This window comes from Cryptomeria japonica, chromosome 3 (genome assembly GCF_030272615.1).
Source record: "Cryptomeria japonica chromosome 3, Sugi_1.0, whole genome shotgun sequence".
NCBI lineage: Eukaryota > Viridiplantae > Streptophyta > Pinopsida > Cupressales > Cupressaceae > Cryptomeria > Cryptomeria japonica.
The window spans coordinates 140,261,611-140,278,865 of NC_081407.1; the positions used below are offsets into that span (position 1 = coordinate 140,261,611).

General features: G+C 32.6%; 2 protein-coding genes across 2 annotated transcripts; both read right to left on the reverse strand.

The window, feature by feature from the left end:
- Positions 1–6,537: 6,537 nt before the first annotated feature.
- LOC131027342 (pectinesterase inhibitor 9) lies at positions 6,538–7,430 on the reverse strand. Its single transcript, XM_057957370.2, has one exon. The coding sequence runs from the start codon at positions 7,332–7,334 to the stop codon at positions 6,753–6,755; it is 582 nt and encodes a 193-aa protein (XP_057813353.2). The 5' UTR covers positions 7,335–7,430; the 3' UTR covers positions 6,538–6,752.
- Positions 7,431–15,541: 8,111 nt separating this feature from the next.
- LOC131027343 (pectinesterase inhibitor 9) lies at positions 15,542–16,600 on the reverse strand. The gene has a single exon (XM_057957371.2). The coding sequence runs from the start codon at positions 16,400–16,402 to the stop codon at positions 15,809–15,811; it is 594 nt and encodes a 197-aa protein (XP_057813354.2). The 5' UTR covers positions 16,403–16,600; the 3' UTR covers positions 15,542–15,808.
- Positions 16,601–17,255: the final 655 nt, after the last annotated feature.

Genomic DNA, 17,255 nt, shown 5'->3' on the forward strand with positions numbered 1-17,255 from the left:
TTGGATTGTGTGACTCTTTTAAGAGAGTAGCCTATTAGATTTAGGTATTCATTAGCTAGATACCCTTTCCTGGACTACACCAATTGACATTAAAGTAAGGTTTTTTTTGTTGGTTGTGTCTTGAAGAATCCTTAGAACATTGTTGTTAGTTGTGTGTAGAGTCCTCCAATTATAGAGAATTATGAAGAGAAAACATGTCTCATAGGAGAAGACAAAGAGATCCTATGGTTGTAGTTATAGCAAAAATGTTGTGAGATATTATAGCTAGATTAGATGTAGTGAAGACAACACAAAGAAGAGGTGTACATGTTGATGATATAATTAGTATGGAAGAAAAAGATAAAGTAAAAAACTTGAAGTAATAGATTTGATGCATTAAACTAAAAGTAAATTTTGGAGTCCAAGGGGTTGAGCTTAACTGGTTAAAACACTGGGTTCTCACTGTGAAGACCCAAGTTCAATTCTCAATAAGGACATCTAAAGTGGAATTCTACGCTGTGACTCTTGGCCTACAGCCTATTACCTATCAAAAAAAAAAAAAAAAAGTAAATTTTGGAAATTTATTTTGAAGATGAGTAGTAAAACAAAGTTAGATACTCATACAATATAAGTTTCAGCCCTAACTTGAGCTAATTGATTAAATTATGAAAATGGAGAGCTATATTCATTACAAGTCACTAGAAAATCATAAGAAAGTAAACTTTGTCTACACTAGGATAAATTGTCAAGCATCCTTGTTGTGGGATCACATACAATTGGAAAGACAAAGGAGAGGCAAATAAAAATAAGCTCGAGATTGTATAGTTGTAAAGTTGAAAGTCAAATTCCTAGCAACAGGTTATTAAATAACTTTGCTCAAGAAGTTACAACACCTAAAGGAAAATGAGATGAATGTTAAAGTGTACATTAAATAATTCCACAAGTTTGAGGTTCGACTTGGCCATGTAATGATGATGATGAAAGGATTTCAAGGTACATTAATGGATTCTACATATTTAATCAAGATGAGTTTAGTATTATTGGAGTGAGATTAGTACAAGAAGCCTATGAATATGCTTTAAAGGGAGAGGAGAGGTTGGTAACAAAGTGGTAGAATAATTCTAGAGGAAGAAAACAATCAAAAAGTGATACAAGACATCATATAATGAAGGAGTTTCTAACACCACTAAGATAACAATTACAATCAAAACATAAGGGAGAGGGAATTTTTGAAAAGAAAGGCTATTATGGAAGAGGAAGAGGCACAAAAGGTTTACCGAAACTTGTTATATGTGTGAAGTGTATGGTCATAGGGCATTTGACTATCCATAAGTATAGTAAAATAATGGTATAGAGTAAATGAGACAAGGAATTGGATTGTTCGAGTGAAGGAGAAAGGTGTCACTTCACCGTGTGCACAAAGGAACTAGAACAAGGAAATCATGAAGAGAGTGATGTTGAAACTAGCTAAGAGCATGTACCAATACAAAGAAAGAAAGAATTCAAAGTATATACAAATCTAGAGGAAAATGTTGTTTTTATTGTTGATAGTTGAATCACAAATAATTTGGTGTTTAAGGATATTGTATATAGAAAGTTTAGTTTGAAGAAAATTGAGCACCCAAACCCTAAAAAGGTTTTGTGGCCACATAAGGGGCATCAAATCTTAATGAGTAGATCTTATAAAGTTCTAGGTTGGTTCATATAAGGATGGAATATGCAATGTTATGTGTGTCATTGATAATAGAATGAATGCCTACATAATAATTGTTGAACTAAAACATTCATAAATTGAATAAAACTAAATATCAATATATAAACAAAAACTTAAATAGTAGATAAACCATTAAATGAATGTAAAAATACAGTAAAGGCATTGAAAGATATCAATCTCTACTATTCATAATTTTGTAAAATGACTTTATGACAAACTTTATATAAATTAAATTAGCCACACATTGAAACACCTTGCATTCACATATAGCAGATTACAAAACCCCAAACCTTGCATTCACATAGAGCAGATTATAAAGCCCCAAAGTTTTTTGAGCCAATTACATTAAAAGCAGGGAATATTGTAAAACAAAATATGAAGATGAACTGTAGGCATGTGAATGCATTCAAAGCGCCTACAGAATTCATGGGTATCTTGCCGTACTTGTTGATTAAAGATGATCTAGAACAGTCCTTGTGTCATATCAAGGATTTCTAAGAAAAATGGGCAGTCCTATTCACACCCATCAATAATAAGAAGAAGAGTTGCCCATGAACAATTCTAGTCCAAGCAAAGATTTTAAACACGTAGACTATAATAATTTACATGTGTGAGACCCAATTGCCTGTTCTGATGGCCTGTATTTTGTCAGGCTCTGCAATGATATTCTATTCCAGTTCATTTGGGACCATTCGCCATAATTATGAATGTCTGTCTTTGGGCTCGTGGAGTTATTATACAAATAAATAATTGGCTGTTAAAAGATTTTTTTTACATTATATTATTGATATGCATATAATAAGATAATACTGTAGACATCATGATCTACCAAAGTTTTTGTTTTTTGGCTGAGTGACTGAATTTGTTTTTAATAAGGACTCTGCATTGCGGCAATAATCATATTGTAACTGATAACCAAACGTTTTTATAAATCAGAGCAGAATATAAATATCAAAAAGTATCCAGTCATAAGAGTTGTAAAATTATTGTTCAAAACTTCAATAACAAAACAGCAGTCAAAAAAGGCTACAGTAAAGATACAAATATAGAATAAAGGCATCAGTTGCACTTTGGTAATTGGCTAAGACAGTGAATGTTACTGTTTCTCTATTTGTAAAGTTTTTTTTGGTGTTGACAGCTTTAATTCTTGCTTAATATAATCTTTCCTGAGTGGTGGAGAAGATGAGTTCTCTCCATTAAGGTTTCTGGCTTTTGTTTTTTTAATTGAGTGGAGGGGAAGGCTTTTTTTTTTTTTATTTGATCAAGGAACCCCAAAAAAGGCTGTTGATCAAGTTTATTGAATTTTTTTAATGATTTCATATATAAAATTAATATTTGTTTTATTTGATCAAGTATCAAAAGATTGATGATCACATCTTTATTACTTTAGAAGTTATCTCTTTATTGTTAAAGTTTTTTAGTATTTTCATATATAAGATCAATATTTAAATATTTTTTCAGTTCAGTTACATTTAATGTTTATATATTTATTTTTTAAGAAGTGATATATCTAATCTTATGGTATTGTCATAAGATCTCTATTATATTTATTTTTTAGGAAGTGATATATCTAATCTTATGGTATTGTCATAAGATCTCTATTATTTCTTGACATGGCTGACTTTTGTATGAAACATTTTGAAGAGCTTGCTCTCAACTCTTACTTTCATAAATTGAGATGTTGATTCTCATAAAATCTCTATTATGGCAGGTTGACTGACTTTTATATGGGCCTTTCGAAGAGCTTGTCCTACGCTCTTAAATCCAGGCCTGGAAATGATGGGTTGATGATACAAAAAGATGCACATAATTTCTAACAAAAACATTCCTATTCATTTATATGTGTTATAAAAATATCAATGTTTAATGATTAGAAGAATTCTTCAGAAATTATAGCAATTGAATTAATTGCTTCAACCAATCTTCAACTGACCCAACACTCCTATAAATCTAAACTAACACCAAACATTTTTAATACAAAATAGATAAGCACAACAAATTCAAATTTCAGAACATATTTATTGAGTTGTGTAACAATAATGAAATACTTTCAAAAATAATTTGACTAAAATTCAATCAAGTAATGAAATACTTTCTAAAATGGATAACTGAAATTCAAATTCCATCCAGTTCCAAAATGATTTACAATCTAATTGACTCTGTAAATCAGTAAAACACTCTATACACACATTGAAATGCTTAATAAATGCATCCTTAAAAACTCTAGAAAACACATTAAAATATTCAAATACCCAATCCTTCCCAAGAAAAGAAAAAAGAAAAATAAAAAAAAATCACAATACAGGTCGTAATTAGAAACCAATTTGGGAACTGCACCCAAAGTCCACATATTTGATCAGACTCAGCTTCCTCAGACCACTTACCTCATGTTCCTATGCAGCTGCTTAACTCCATTTTCTGCTTAATTTTAAGCAGTTGGAGTGTTCCCATGCATCTTTTGCTATTTAAGTGGAACAACTATTATTTAGGAATCGAAAAATAAGCTATGGGAAGCAGCAACTGCATATTGCTAAAAATGCCACATGGCTCCACAAATTTGTTTCTCTCTTTTTTAAGATTTCCCTTAAAAAATAAGTAGAAAAATAAATACTCATGAGACCACCAGCTCCACAAATAATTGCTAGCAAAAATGAACTAAACAACCACATAGAAACATTCCATTACTGCACCAAACAGAGAACCTTATGTCACAAAGCCAGAAAGCCAGATTACGTGACAAAAGGTAATCTTTATGAAATGTACCTCATCCAGAAGTCTATAACCTTATATCACGGCGCATCATCATAAAGTTAACTGAAAATGAAAGATATCCATACAAATTCTCGGCACAAGCATCCAAGTTATCACACATTTCCCAATAAGCAGTGATTTCTGTACCAAGGAAGAAAAAGTAATAAGTGTAACAAACTTGACCTTTTTGGAGACAAGCCGAAAAGAAGAAGACACACGGTTCATAGAAGTCTCATGTACGCACAAGCAGGGAAGAAGATTATGAAGGGAGAGGAGCTTAAACAGCCAATTTGGACGTGAAAATGGCTGATTTTTTAAGCCCTAATTGGGAGGATCAGCTTTGGTCAGAACACTTCAAAAACTGAAGATTCAGTCTTCCAAATTAAATAAGATGTATGAAAGGAGTTAGGGGTTGGTTTGATTGATGAGAGTTAATTTTTTTTCAGTTTGGTTTGATTGATAAGAGTTAATTTTTTTTCAGTTCATTGGATATCTGATGGTGTATTGTCCCAACATCTAATTTCTTTCAGTTCATTGATGTATGGTGTGTTGATCCAACATCACTGATCCTACTAAAAAATTTACCTTATGTAATACTGACCTGTACTGTTGCTTAAAGAGAAACTTGTCCTGCATGTTGAAAAAAATGTCACAAACTTATCAATCAAGTGCAGAAACCATATGCATAGGATCTACGAAAGTGGAATCTTCAACAGAAAAAGAGCTCTTACAGATGCCTTTGTCAGATGATGCCTCTTATACCAAAAAAGTATGTCGCCCAAGCAGAATAATTCAAGAAAAGTACAGTAATAGATAGCATACAGAATGATAAAATTGCCATCGACCCTAAACTAAGTTATCTTTAACTCTTATAAAAAAATCACACCAGTAGATGGATTTATCTTGAAAATATCACCAGATATCCCTGCAATTAGCGTCCGAGTCTAAGGATGCCAAGCTTTCCAATGTACAAGATATTTTACAAGAATACAAATCTTAAAGTTGAATAATCCATCTTAAGAGCAAATGAATCTTTCTGAATTAGATTTTGTGAAATTATTTTATCAATATTTGGATCACATTTATGATTCAGTATGGTTAAATGTAATCAGAGACGGGAAGATGAAAATTGGAGATATTTTGACAACAGAGCATCCTAAGATGTATAACCTAATTGCAGTGATGAATTAAACACTTTACCAGGTGAACTGTAGCCAGTAATCATCCAAACAAGTGAATAGATGAATCATGTACTATTAAACTTCATCAAACCAAGGCTGATTAGGTAGCACTTTCACCTAAATTGCATCATATGATTATCTTCACTTATGCATCAATTGATAATCTGAAATTCAGTCATTAATGTCATGAAGAGTATGGCTACTGAAATTTTAGCAGTCTGTAAACCTAGTACAATTCCTCTTTTAGGAAGGCCTAAATCCATGGGTAATAATTATTTGAAAAACTGTCAGTGTCAAAGCCTCAGCAATCACATGCAAAACTGTCAAAAGCCTCAACAATTTTAAATAACTTAACCCCAATGTTGGAACCCTTTCAGCGATACAGCCCAATACTAACTGTTAAGGTCAAGGCCTCTCAGACCTGCAAAATCTGGCATATTATTTGCTACAAATGTATATTGATTGAAGTTTACCTTCAACTAGAGCAGGTTTAAATCTCAATAATGCTACAAGGCTTTGTTGAAGTGGCAAGATCCCCAGAGTCCCAATGTTTGGGGTTGCCACTAATTTAAATCTGTTGCCGGTGGTTCGAAGAAATCTGAAATTTACAGCATCCACACAGTTTTGAGGAAGAATTTTTATCAGACGGAAATTTAATAGTGATTTAAAATACATTGATTCATTCGTTTTTAAACTACTATATTTAGATCAGGAAGAAGAATCTGTCATCAACGAGACCACGGAAATCACAAATGTCCCAATTCTTATCTCCAATATCAGCTGTGAGGAACTTTGAGAAAAAAAAATCGTTAGGATAATCCAAAATATGATATAATATACACTCATGGAAGTGATATAATCATTATAACCATTCAAAAGGTTCATGGATAAAAAGCATACAGGCAACGCTCATGACACAGAACAAAAATAAATATACTTAAAAAGCCAGATAAATATACATGTCCAATTCTCGATTCCTGCCCTTTCCTCGCTTTTACTGAAAAACCAAACTATCACACATTTTTACAATATACGGCCTCCCGCAGCCCCTAAACAGAGAGTTTTCAAAATAGGACACACATACGCAGAGAAACAGAGACCTAAAATAGATAAAATTACAGAAGCTTTCAATATCCTGAATTGGAAGCAAGATTATTGACCAAAGCAAGCGCATTGCTGATCAACTTCGAAGCATTCTGCACACGCCCCTGGACAAGTATTTTAACCCTCCCATTCTGAACAGCCTGGAAGCCATTAAGGCAGCTGTCCTCGTTCGTCAGCGCGGCGCTCATCCAAGTCTGCACGTTGCTCATCTGAAACTTGAAAGTTCCACGCTTCAGATTCTTCAGCTCGGCCAGTGACTGGCTGATCTGATCTTTAGTATCGCCAAAATTATCCACACAGTCCTTGAGCGCCGAGCGCTCTATTTTGCTGAGGCTCTTGCTACTTTTGGACAGAGTAACGGCCCAGGCCGAGGTATTTCGGGCATTGGCAAGGCTAACAACGACGGCGGCCTTCACAAGCTCGCTCTGGCTTTGCTTTGCCTGCAGAGAGGCTGCGTAAGATCTCAGAGACGACACGCAGACATCGGGATAGCGAGTGACCTTGCAGGAGGATGTAATGAAGTCGTTGCCTGAAGGATTTGCCGCGACAGTGGAGGTGAGGATTGCAGCAAGGATAAAGAGGGAAAATACAATGGTGGAGTCCATTGGGATTCGACCTCGGGACGTGCTGGGTGATGAGGATTGTTGGGCCGTTACGATTGCTTTTATAAGAGAAATAAACGAAGCGGGTGGTCTTTGATGGGACCGGGGTCTAGCAAGCAGGGCATCTTTGTATTATAGTTTTCCCCAACTCTACCAAAAATCAAACACGTTGCTTGTAGGGTTTGGAAATATATTTATTTAACTTAAATTAATTTATATATTAATGCTTTGTTCTAGATTACACTCAGCTACTTTTATTTTTATATGGGAGAAAGATCTAGAAATGCTCATGGGAATTTGGCTTCTTTCAATTGTGATGTGATGATTTCAAAGTATTTTGGATTTTTTATAATAGTTAATTTGGTAAGGTTGTTTATAATTAAATTTTTAGGTTCAAGTATGATGTCATATTATCATTTTTTTAAAGTGTTAAAGTAAACCTTTAAAAAGAGCAGATCAATAGTTGTGCATTGAAACATATTTTGTTGGCGTGTCGATTAGACATCACATGATTTATTAGTACATGTTTTAGAGATCAAATTACATTAAGTCTCGTTAGACTTAATTATACTTAAAAAGATAATTTGAAGATAATTTTGAAAGAAAATATTATAATTAGAATAGAATAAAGAAATTTAAATTTTAAAATTTTATGGTGGTAATAATGTGAAGTTAACAATTTTATAATAACAAAGATAAATCATTGAAAAGAAGGAAAACAATCTCAAACATAAATTTATTAAGTGTTGGAAGTCGGAATTATACTAACAAAAAATTGTGTAATTGTAATAAAAGGTTTAAACGTTTGTATGAGTAATTATATGCAAGTAATTAAAGGTTTAAGTACATCTTGAACTCCACCTTGTTATTCTATCTTCTCTTGATGTCTTACCCAAATGATGCATAACGGTGTTTGATGTGAAACATTGGCAAACAAGAATTCTATAACTCCACCTTGTTTCTGAGGTTTAAAGACTTTAGAACTCTAAAATGCATTGTTGCATGAAAATGTATAGAACAATACTATAACCCTAAACACTCTATTTTAATTTTGGACACTAGCTTTTTAAAACACTTGGACTTCATACCAGTAACTTTAGATGACATTACTTTTATATTTAGAGAAGACAACCAAAATTTCTCACAATTAGATTTTTGAGTTTAAGCCTATCTTTCAAAACAAAGGAAAATCTCGATGTAATAGTTTTCTTTGGTAAAATTAGTTTAAATAGATAATTTTGAGAGAAGAGTACATCATCCATTGATTACATGGTACTGAACATTGCTCAAAGGATGTTGGCCTCTCAAAATGACCAACAATTAAATACTATAATGTGATTCTATTATGAGATTTAGTAGTTCTCTTGGGTAAAATTAGTTTAAATAGATAATTTTGAGAGAAGAGTAAATCATCCATTGATTACATGGTACTAAGCATTGCTCAAAGGATGTTGGCCCTTCAAAATGATCAACAATTAAATACTATAATGTGATTATATCAATAGATGTAATATTATTAGTCTTCGGACATGTAGTGTCGCGGTTTAAACACTTCGTTGGTGAAGCCGCCACCAAGGTTCGAATCCCTGCTAGGCCATTGTGCTCACAAGGCATTGTGCCTTCGCTAGGCCATTGTGCTCGCGGATTTCAACAAGAGAAGTGTTTACCATACATAGTTTTTAAAAAAATAAAAAAATAGATGTAATATTATTCACTATATTTTCATTTTCAACACTTATGTTATATTTCATGTATCTAACTAAAAATTAAAATTAAATATTTAAAAACTATTATTGAAACTTAATTTTATCATACTTTACATAAAATATTATATCAAATAAAATACATGCTTATATAAATCTCTATTAAAAAAATATATTTTTTATTTTTATAAATATTAAGATATAATTAAAGATAAATTCAACTAAAATAATATCATATCCATCAAAACTTAAACCACACTCATAATTTAGATGTACACATGATTTTTAATGTTTATTATTTCATCCAACCTACTTTCTTTATTTAGTTTGACAAAATTCATCTTTGCGCCTTAACCGACCAATTTTTTTAATATTTCAATTTTAAACATCATTGACATCTTTGAATGTGGGCGATATGTTGCTTTTACATTATCATTGTACCTCCATGTGCTTCAACAGAACAATAGGCAAAAATTTCGAAATTTATGGTTGAATAACTTTATTGAATTCATTTTATTGTTAGAATAAATGTGAACTCTCAATTATTTATCAATAAATGGTGTGCATTCTTTTTCCTTAAGAAAATGAAAGATTTAATTGTGTGCTCCACTTTTTTCCCCTAATTACAACTAAACAACATCCAACCTATTACTTCAATTTTAAAAGAAACATCCAACCTATTAGCTTATGATAATGTGGACAATGAATTTTGACATAAATGTATCATGTGAGAAGAGTTTTCAATTATGCATGTATTACGCATCTCAATTTTATACTGATTATGACATAATATTTAATCAAGCTTTTTTATATTTGTATAGTTATAATCAAATCATAATTGTCAACGCGTTAATATTACGCGATCTTAATTTTTACTATTAGTTAATGTTTGTAATGATGTTATTTTTATTGAGATGATATGTTGAAATAAAAAAACATAAAAGGAATCTTTTTATTTGGTTAATCCATTTGTACACTATTAAAATTATTTAAAAAATTACAAGTTTTAAAAGCATAGATTACTATTACACGGTTCATTGAAATAACATCTAATTTAAGATGGGAGTTAAAACCCTAACAATTCATATTCACATTTTTAAGATCTTATCAGTTTGATTTAGTATTTGAAGATTCTAAATTTTCATTTTTCTTACTCGTTTTTCTTTACATAGCTTTGCTCTCTTTTCGATTCAAAAATTTTGAATCTAGAAGTTGTAAGACATAGATGTTTTGCATTTCTAATTGCGTACATTTTCTAGCATATTTAGATTCTAATTTGTAGATATTATTCAATATTTTGATTCGAATGATCATTTACAATGTTAGCATTTGCAATCATAATCTCTCTATGGTTCTAGGATACAAGTAGTTAAGGTTTGTAAATGCATTTGGATGGGTGTGGCGTTAAAATTTGTCAGTGTCCTTATAAATTAGAGCAACTTCTTCCTAATCCATATACTTGAGTCAGATTGATACTCATCTTGCACATGATTATTCGTGTGGATGTGTCCCCAAATAGAATCATTTTCATGATCAACTATGCATAATACCACATGATTTGACCTCACATGGACTCTCCAACAAATTTTATATCACTTTAAATTCATAACATTAAACAAATATCAATTTGATATTTTAATCTACTATTTAAATTTTAACCTTGACATATAATTATGTATTTAATTATTGATGAAGGATTTTATATCATCCACAACATTTTTTTGCCACCAAGTATAGGAGCATGAGCCTGAGGGTGGAACCTCTTTGACTGAGAAACAAGGACTCGGGGGTATTCATCCACCAAAGTTTCTTAGGGCATGATTTAACCTCATCCCTTATAGTATTAAGGCCTTGCACCTAACAAGATTTGATCCTTGATGGGCTCATTCATAGCCATTCTGCTTCACAAGTAGTTAGGGTTAACTCTAACAAAATTGAGTAAGGCTCTTATTTATATTTATGGATTTATGCTCGCCACAACTTAGACACACTTAAGGTTTAGAGCACACACTATTATTTTCAGATCCAATTTGTTTATCTATGCAAGTGGAAATCACTAAAATGGTGGCTTGACCAAGGCAAGCCCCTATATAGCGACAACACCATCTTCTTTCTCTTTTGTAGATTCAGAAATAGGTCTCAAGAAAATTCTGAAGAAATGGGAGCACCTAGGACTGAGAAGTAGTGGTTCCCAATAAATTTAATCAGAAAAGCTATGGATAGTAGCAACCAGAGCTAGTGTCCTTGGGGCTAGGGCTCCTAGCGTCAGTGTCCTCGGGGCTAAGGGACCTAGCGCCAATGTCCTCCCTGTTTGGCCTAAAACTTGGTGGGAAGGTAGTTTAGAGGCTCCTGATATCATATCTAATCTTCAAACTCAAATGAGTACGTGTCAAGACTAGGGTGCATAGCTACAATGACCAACCATTTTGGGCTATGCTTTTTGTTACAGGTGCACTTTTGTATCATTGTTCCAAATCTATATTTGTTTGTTGCTTACTGTTTATCTATCTGTGAGTCCCTTTGACTCTTCATCACAACCTTAAGTTCATTTACAACAACAACAACAAGATGTATACCTTAGAAGGTCGTAATATAATGTATAAAGTTGTTTGCATACTAAAGCTAGATCTCAATCCCCTTTAAATTCTTCAATTCCTTCTCCAATTCAAATGGATTCACCATCTCCTATTGAATATACTCCTTCACTTGAAGAGGTACTCTTAGAGGATGATTAGGGATTACTAGATTTTACACATTCCTATGTGGGAGAATATAAAATCCCTCCATTAGAATTTAAGACTAAAGAGAAGTATATGGTGGCGTCCACAAAGGATTCAACTTCTAAGAAACATAATAACAATTTCATAGTTGCTTAGATACTTCAACTAAGTCTTCTAATTCTTCTTCCATGTTGTTGAGATGTATGAGGCTCTGTCATCTCTTTCATAAATGGCATCTCTTTATGGTCCTAGTTTCCATATCGTAGCTAAGAGTGGATATATAAGCAATGGTTGTGGTGCAAATGAACAAGGAATGAAAGTCCCTTTAGAACTTACACACATGAAGATTTGTTTGGAATTGGTTATAATCCTTGAAAGCCCACCAAAGCATCTCATAGACCATAGATCTCAATGTGAATGCTATTTCTACTTCTTTTAAATCTCTTCATCTGGCTAATCCTCACTTAATTGATGTTAGTTCTGCCCCTAGCGTGCCTTTATTTGACATCTTTTCCACAAATGATTCCTTAGCTGAATTCTTGGTAGTTTAGGATAATCTTCCTCAATATCATCATAGTCGTGGATTTCCCTATTGTTTAAATAATGAAGCATACTTTGGGAAATACATTGAATTACCAAATGATACCTTGGATATGACTCAAGAACTTTCTCATTTGTTGGATGTTCCTGGATGTAACAATCTCCTTATAGGAGATACTGTTGATGTTTGACTGATCCACATAATTATGTTAAAAAAGTGATTAAAATTGGAAAATGTCTAGATGTTGATGAACAACGTGATCATTCTTCTCTCTTACATGATTTTCCTATAGTCTTTGCTTGGAATTATTCAGATATGTATGGTATTGATCCTTAAATTGTTACCCATAACATTGTGTTGTGTAAGTGTTCATAAAGTAAGTGGAATTTATATCTACCATGGGGATAGTAGCCAACAAATAATGTCTTGGAGCAACACCCAATCATATTTGAAAATAAGGAATAAGGCAATCAAAAGCATACCATTGGCAAGTGAGGCTACATCTAATTAAAAATAACATGTTGATACAAAGGGACACTATGATGGGGTTAGTTAGCGTATGATGGTAGAAACATAAAATACAACTTAAAATACTATGATTCAGAAGAGAGAGAAAAAAAAAAGCCACTATGATAATATAACAAAAGCTACAAATGAAAGACATGAAAGATAAAGCTAGGTTTACATCATGACTTAGGACAACTTGTATATAGCACAAGACTATAGAACCAACATAGTCAAGGATTATACACTTATCATAGATTGGATCAAAAAATTAAGAAAAGTGGGAGTATCCAACACCACTTTTATTGAGAATTCTAAGGTTTTATTTTCTTGGTGGGTAAGAGGTCAAAGACATCTATAAAGGATTCTATGGAGTTTTAGGAGAATTCCTTATACCAAAATCTCTTTGTTGATGTAAATGTTTGTTCTAACTACAATTGTACTATTAAAATCTTGATGCCACCTCTACACAATACAAAACCACCCACAATTAGAAATGATAAATCAAATAAAACAAACTAGTGAAAAAATATCTATAATACCTATCATTGATAGGGAAAGATTTTATGTATTAATAAATTGTTTCCGGATTCTAGATTATGTGTGAATTTTTTGTATCAACGTTTCGGATTACACTCCACGATCCATCTTATGATGGATCACTAAGTGTGATCCGAAACATTGATGCAAAAAATTCACTTACAATTTAATCGAGAAATAGTTGATTAATATCTCATGGATTATTGAAACTTAATCTTATTAAGATTTTATGTATTCTAAACCACCCTTCCCACAATCACCAAACTCTATTTTGACAACATAATTCAATAAAAAATTCCACTCAAATGATGAACAACTCAAATAGCGAAACAATGAATTTGATGATGTGATTCACCTCACCTATTAATATAATTTATAAGCTTCCACATAAAATTTTCATTATCTTCCTTTGTAACTTTGAAAAGGTGTCCAATGAACATATGTCTTTAAAAAAAGCTAAGATAATGAACATGCACTTCCTTGTGAAGCATATACATTGTCTTCTTGGATTTAATTCTACATGATAGTAATTTTGAACCTTTAATAAGTTGATAACTTTTGAAGGGAAGCCCAATGAAGTGCTTCTACATTATTGTAAAACCTTTGTGTTTGTGATTGAGTGCAAGCATTAAACTGCCAAAAAAAGAAATGTAAACAATGCCTAAAAAGAAAAAGAGATTTCCATGTATGTTGCTTCTAGAATCTTTGGTAGCTTCCATAATTTATTTGTTCAAAATATTTGATGGAGTAATTTTTTTATTGTCTTTGGTTTATATGATATTTTTTTAATATATAAAATATAATGATAATAACACTTTAAAGTATTGTTAGTTAATTTTTTAAAAAAAGATTTTTAAAATATATAAATTTAAAAATTATTATAAATAATATTATTATGAAGTTAATCATTTAAAAATAAAAAAAGGAGAAACATTTAATTGATTATTTAATCAAATTTTACAAAATATATTTGCATATGCAATGAATATCATGGTAAGTTGTTTGCAATACACTAATAACTGTTATACACATAGCTAAGAAATGAAAGTGTTACCATAGAATTTTTAAATTATTTTTTATTATAATGTGAAATTTGTATACTCATAACAATTTTTATTTAGTATAATTATATATTGATAAATGGTACGATTTTGTGTGAAATTGATCTTATTTGATGATTTTTATTTACACATTCTTATGCATTTGATCTTATCATATCCATTCTTGCACATTTCCCATACCCTTCACATTTATTGAATCCTTGTATGAACATTCATTCCTGGCATTAGATTTACTTTTTTTGTTTAATGTTATTAGATTTCCACAATCCATGCAATTGTTATTTCTAGATTTGATTGTGCAAATTTTTGTCATCCAATTTTTTTAATCATTGATAATGAAAATTTTTACACACAATCAAATCCAGAAATAACAAATGATATACTATTTTATTGTCTGGTATCAATCTCAAAGTGTGAGATCAATCTTGCATCTATAAGTTTGATACCTAAGGGCAAGTCCCCATGTTGCTGCTTAGCTTATTTTGGCTAGCAATAGTTTCTCAACTTTTTGAGAAGCAATAAAATCATTACTTATTTTTATGCAATCTTCTAAATGAAATTATTAGTATTATTCTTGCAAATAAAATTTGTAGGCAAATAAAAAGGAGAGGAAAAAAATATGGTGAAGCCACATATCAGCTTTTTCAATAAGCAACTAGTGCTTATTTTCAGCAGCCTCATGATTATTCTTATGTATTTGATTTTATTCTATATATTCCTAAGCATTTATACTTCACATTTAATGCATCCTCTTTGTATGGACATTCATTTTTTTTCTTAGATTCACTATTCTATTGTTTTGGGTCAATCCCATGTCCAAGGATTCTTCCCTTAAATTTTCAAAATTCAATTTAAAATTTGGTTTGGGAGCATTTGATTCACTATTCTATTGTTTTGGGTCAATCCCACGTCAAATAATATGATCCTTAAATTTGCAAAATTCAAATATAAAATTTGACTCTCCAGCCCTTCCTTACATTTGATTCACTATTTTGTTGTTTTGGATCAATCCCACATCCAAAAATATGACCCATGAATTTTCAAAATTCAAATTCAAAATTTCACTCTCCCACCAATTTTTTCCATACCCTGAACTGATTTAATACAATACTCGCTTGCTGAAATTTATTTCTATATCAAATTCATCCAATGTTCTTTCAATATATATCAAATTCATTCAATGTTAATTCATTGAGCATCAAGATAGAATCAAGTAATCCTTGATTCATCATGTGCATATTATTTGAGAAACATTTTAAACAAAAGACTAAAAGTATATTCACCTGTATCATAGATTGCTGTCTTTAATCATCTCTATGAACATCGATCTTTTGATCAACCTAGGCCTTTAAAACAGAGAGTTCCCAACACACAGACACAGAGAAACAGAGCCCTGTAACAGGGAAACTCAGAAAACCTTTGAATATCCTCCAGTGGAAGCAAGATTATTGACCAAAGCAAGCGCATTGCTGATCAACTTTTCAGAATTCTGCACCCGCCCCTGAACAAGCACTTTAACCCTCCCATTCTGATCATACCGGAAGCCATCAAGACAGCTGTCCTCGTTCGTTAGAGCCGCGCTCATCCAAGTCTGCACATTGCTCATCTGGAATTTGAAAGTTCCGCGCTTCAGATGCTTCAGCTCAGTCAGTGATTGCCGGATCTGATCAGAAGTATCACCGAAATTCTGCACGCAATCTTTCAGTGCCGAGCGCTCTGTTTTGCTGAGGCTCCTGCTCGTCCGGGAGAGCGTGACAGTCCAGGCCGTCGAATTTTGGGCGTAAACCAGGCTCACTTTGACGGCAGCCTTCACAAGCTCGCTCTGGCTTTGCTTGGCCCGCAGAGCGGCCGCATACGGCCTCAGCGACTTCACACAGACGTCGGGATAGCGAGTGACATTGCAGGAAGATTTAATGAAGTCGCCCCCTCGGGGTTTCGCCACAGCGGTGGCCGTTAGGGTTGCAGCGATGATGAAAATGGAGAACAAAGTGGAGGATTCCATTGCGATTCGAACTCGGGACTTGATGATGATGATTGTTAGGGTAATAACTGTCCGCTTTATAGGATGAAAAAATGAAGCATTTGCCCTAAATTGTGCCGCAGGTCTAGTAAGCAGCGGTCTTGCCTTTGCAGGTCTGGTAATCAACTGCGCATTATCGTCGCTGACTGGACGAATTAGTGCCTACTCCAACTCTCTGTAAATTATTTCGAAGTAACGTATCATGCACTTATTCAGCAAAGCGTTGGATTCACGGTCGGAGCATTGACAATCCGGCTCAAAAAAAATATATTTAAAAAAAATGCGCCAAACACTTGACTTTGAATTCACGCTGTTCGCAATACTCATGGATCCGGATTGGAAGATCTTTGAGCTACTTTTCGGGCTAATTTCACTGTACTGAAATTTTAAGATCTTCGAAATTTATTTTGACTGGACTGAAATTTTAAGATCTTCGAAATTTATTGACTGAACTGAAATTTTAAGATTTTCGAAATTTATTTTGACTGGACTTAAATTTAAAGATCTTCGAAATTAATTTTGACTGGACTGAAAATTTAGATCTTCGAAATTTATTTTGAAATTTTAGGGCTTTCGAAATTTATCTTGACTTAACTCCGTTCGATCTTCTTCCTCTTTACCCCTTCTTAGACGTTACCCTACAATGGCGGAAGGCGGAAACTGAACAATTTTATATTTAGTAATTATTTATTTTGATTTTGAATATCAGTTGAATTTCATTGTCGAGGATTTTGACAGTTTTTGAACATGGGCGATCCGTTGCTTTTGCAATACCGTGCTTCCATGTGCTTCAACTGAACAATAGGCACAAATTTCGAAACTAGGTTCCGTGTAA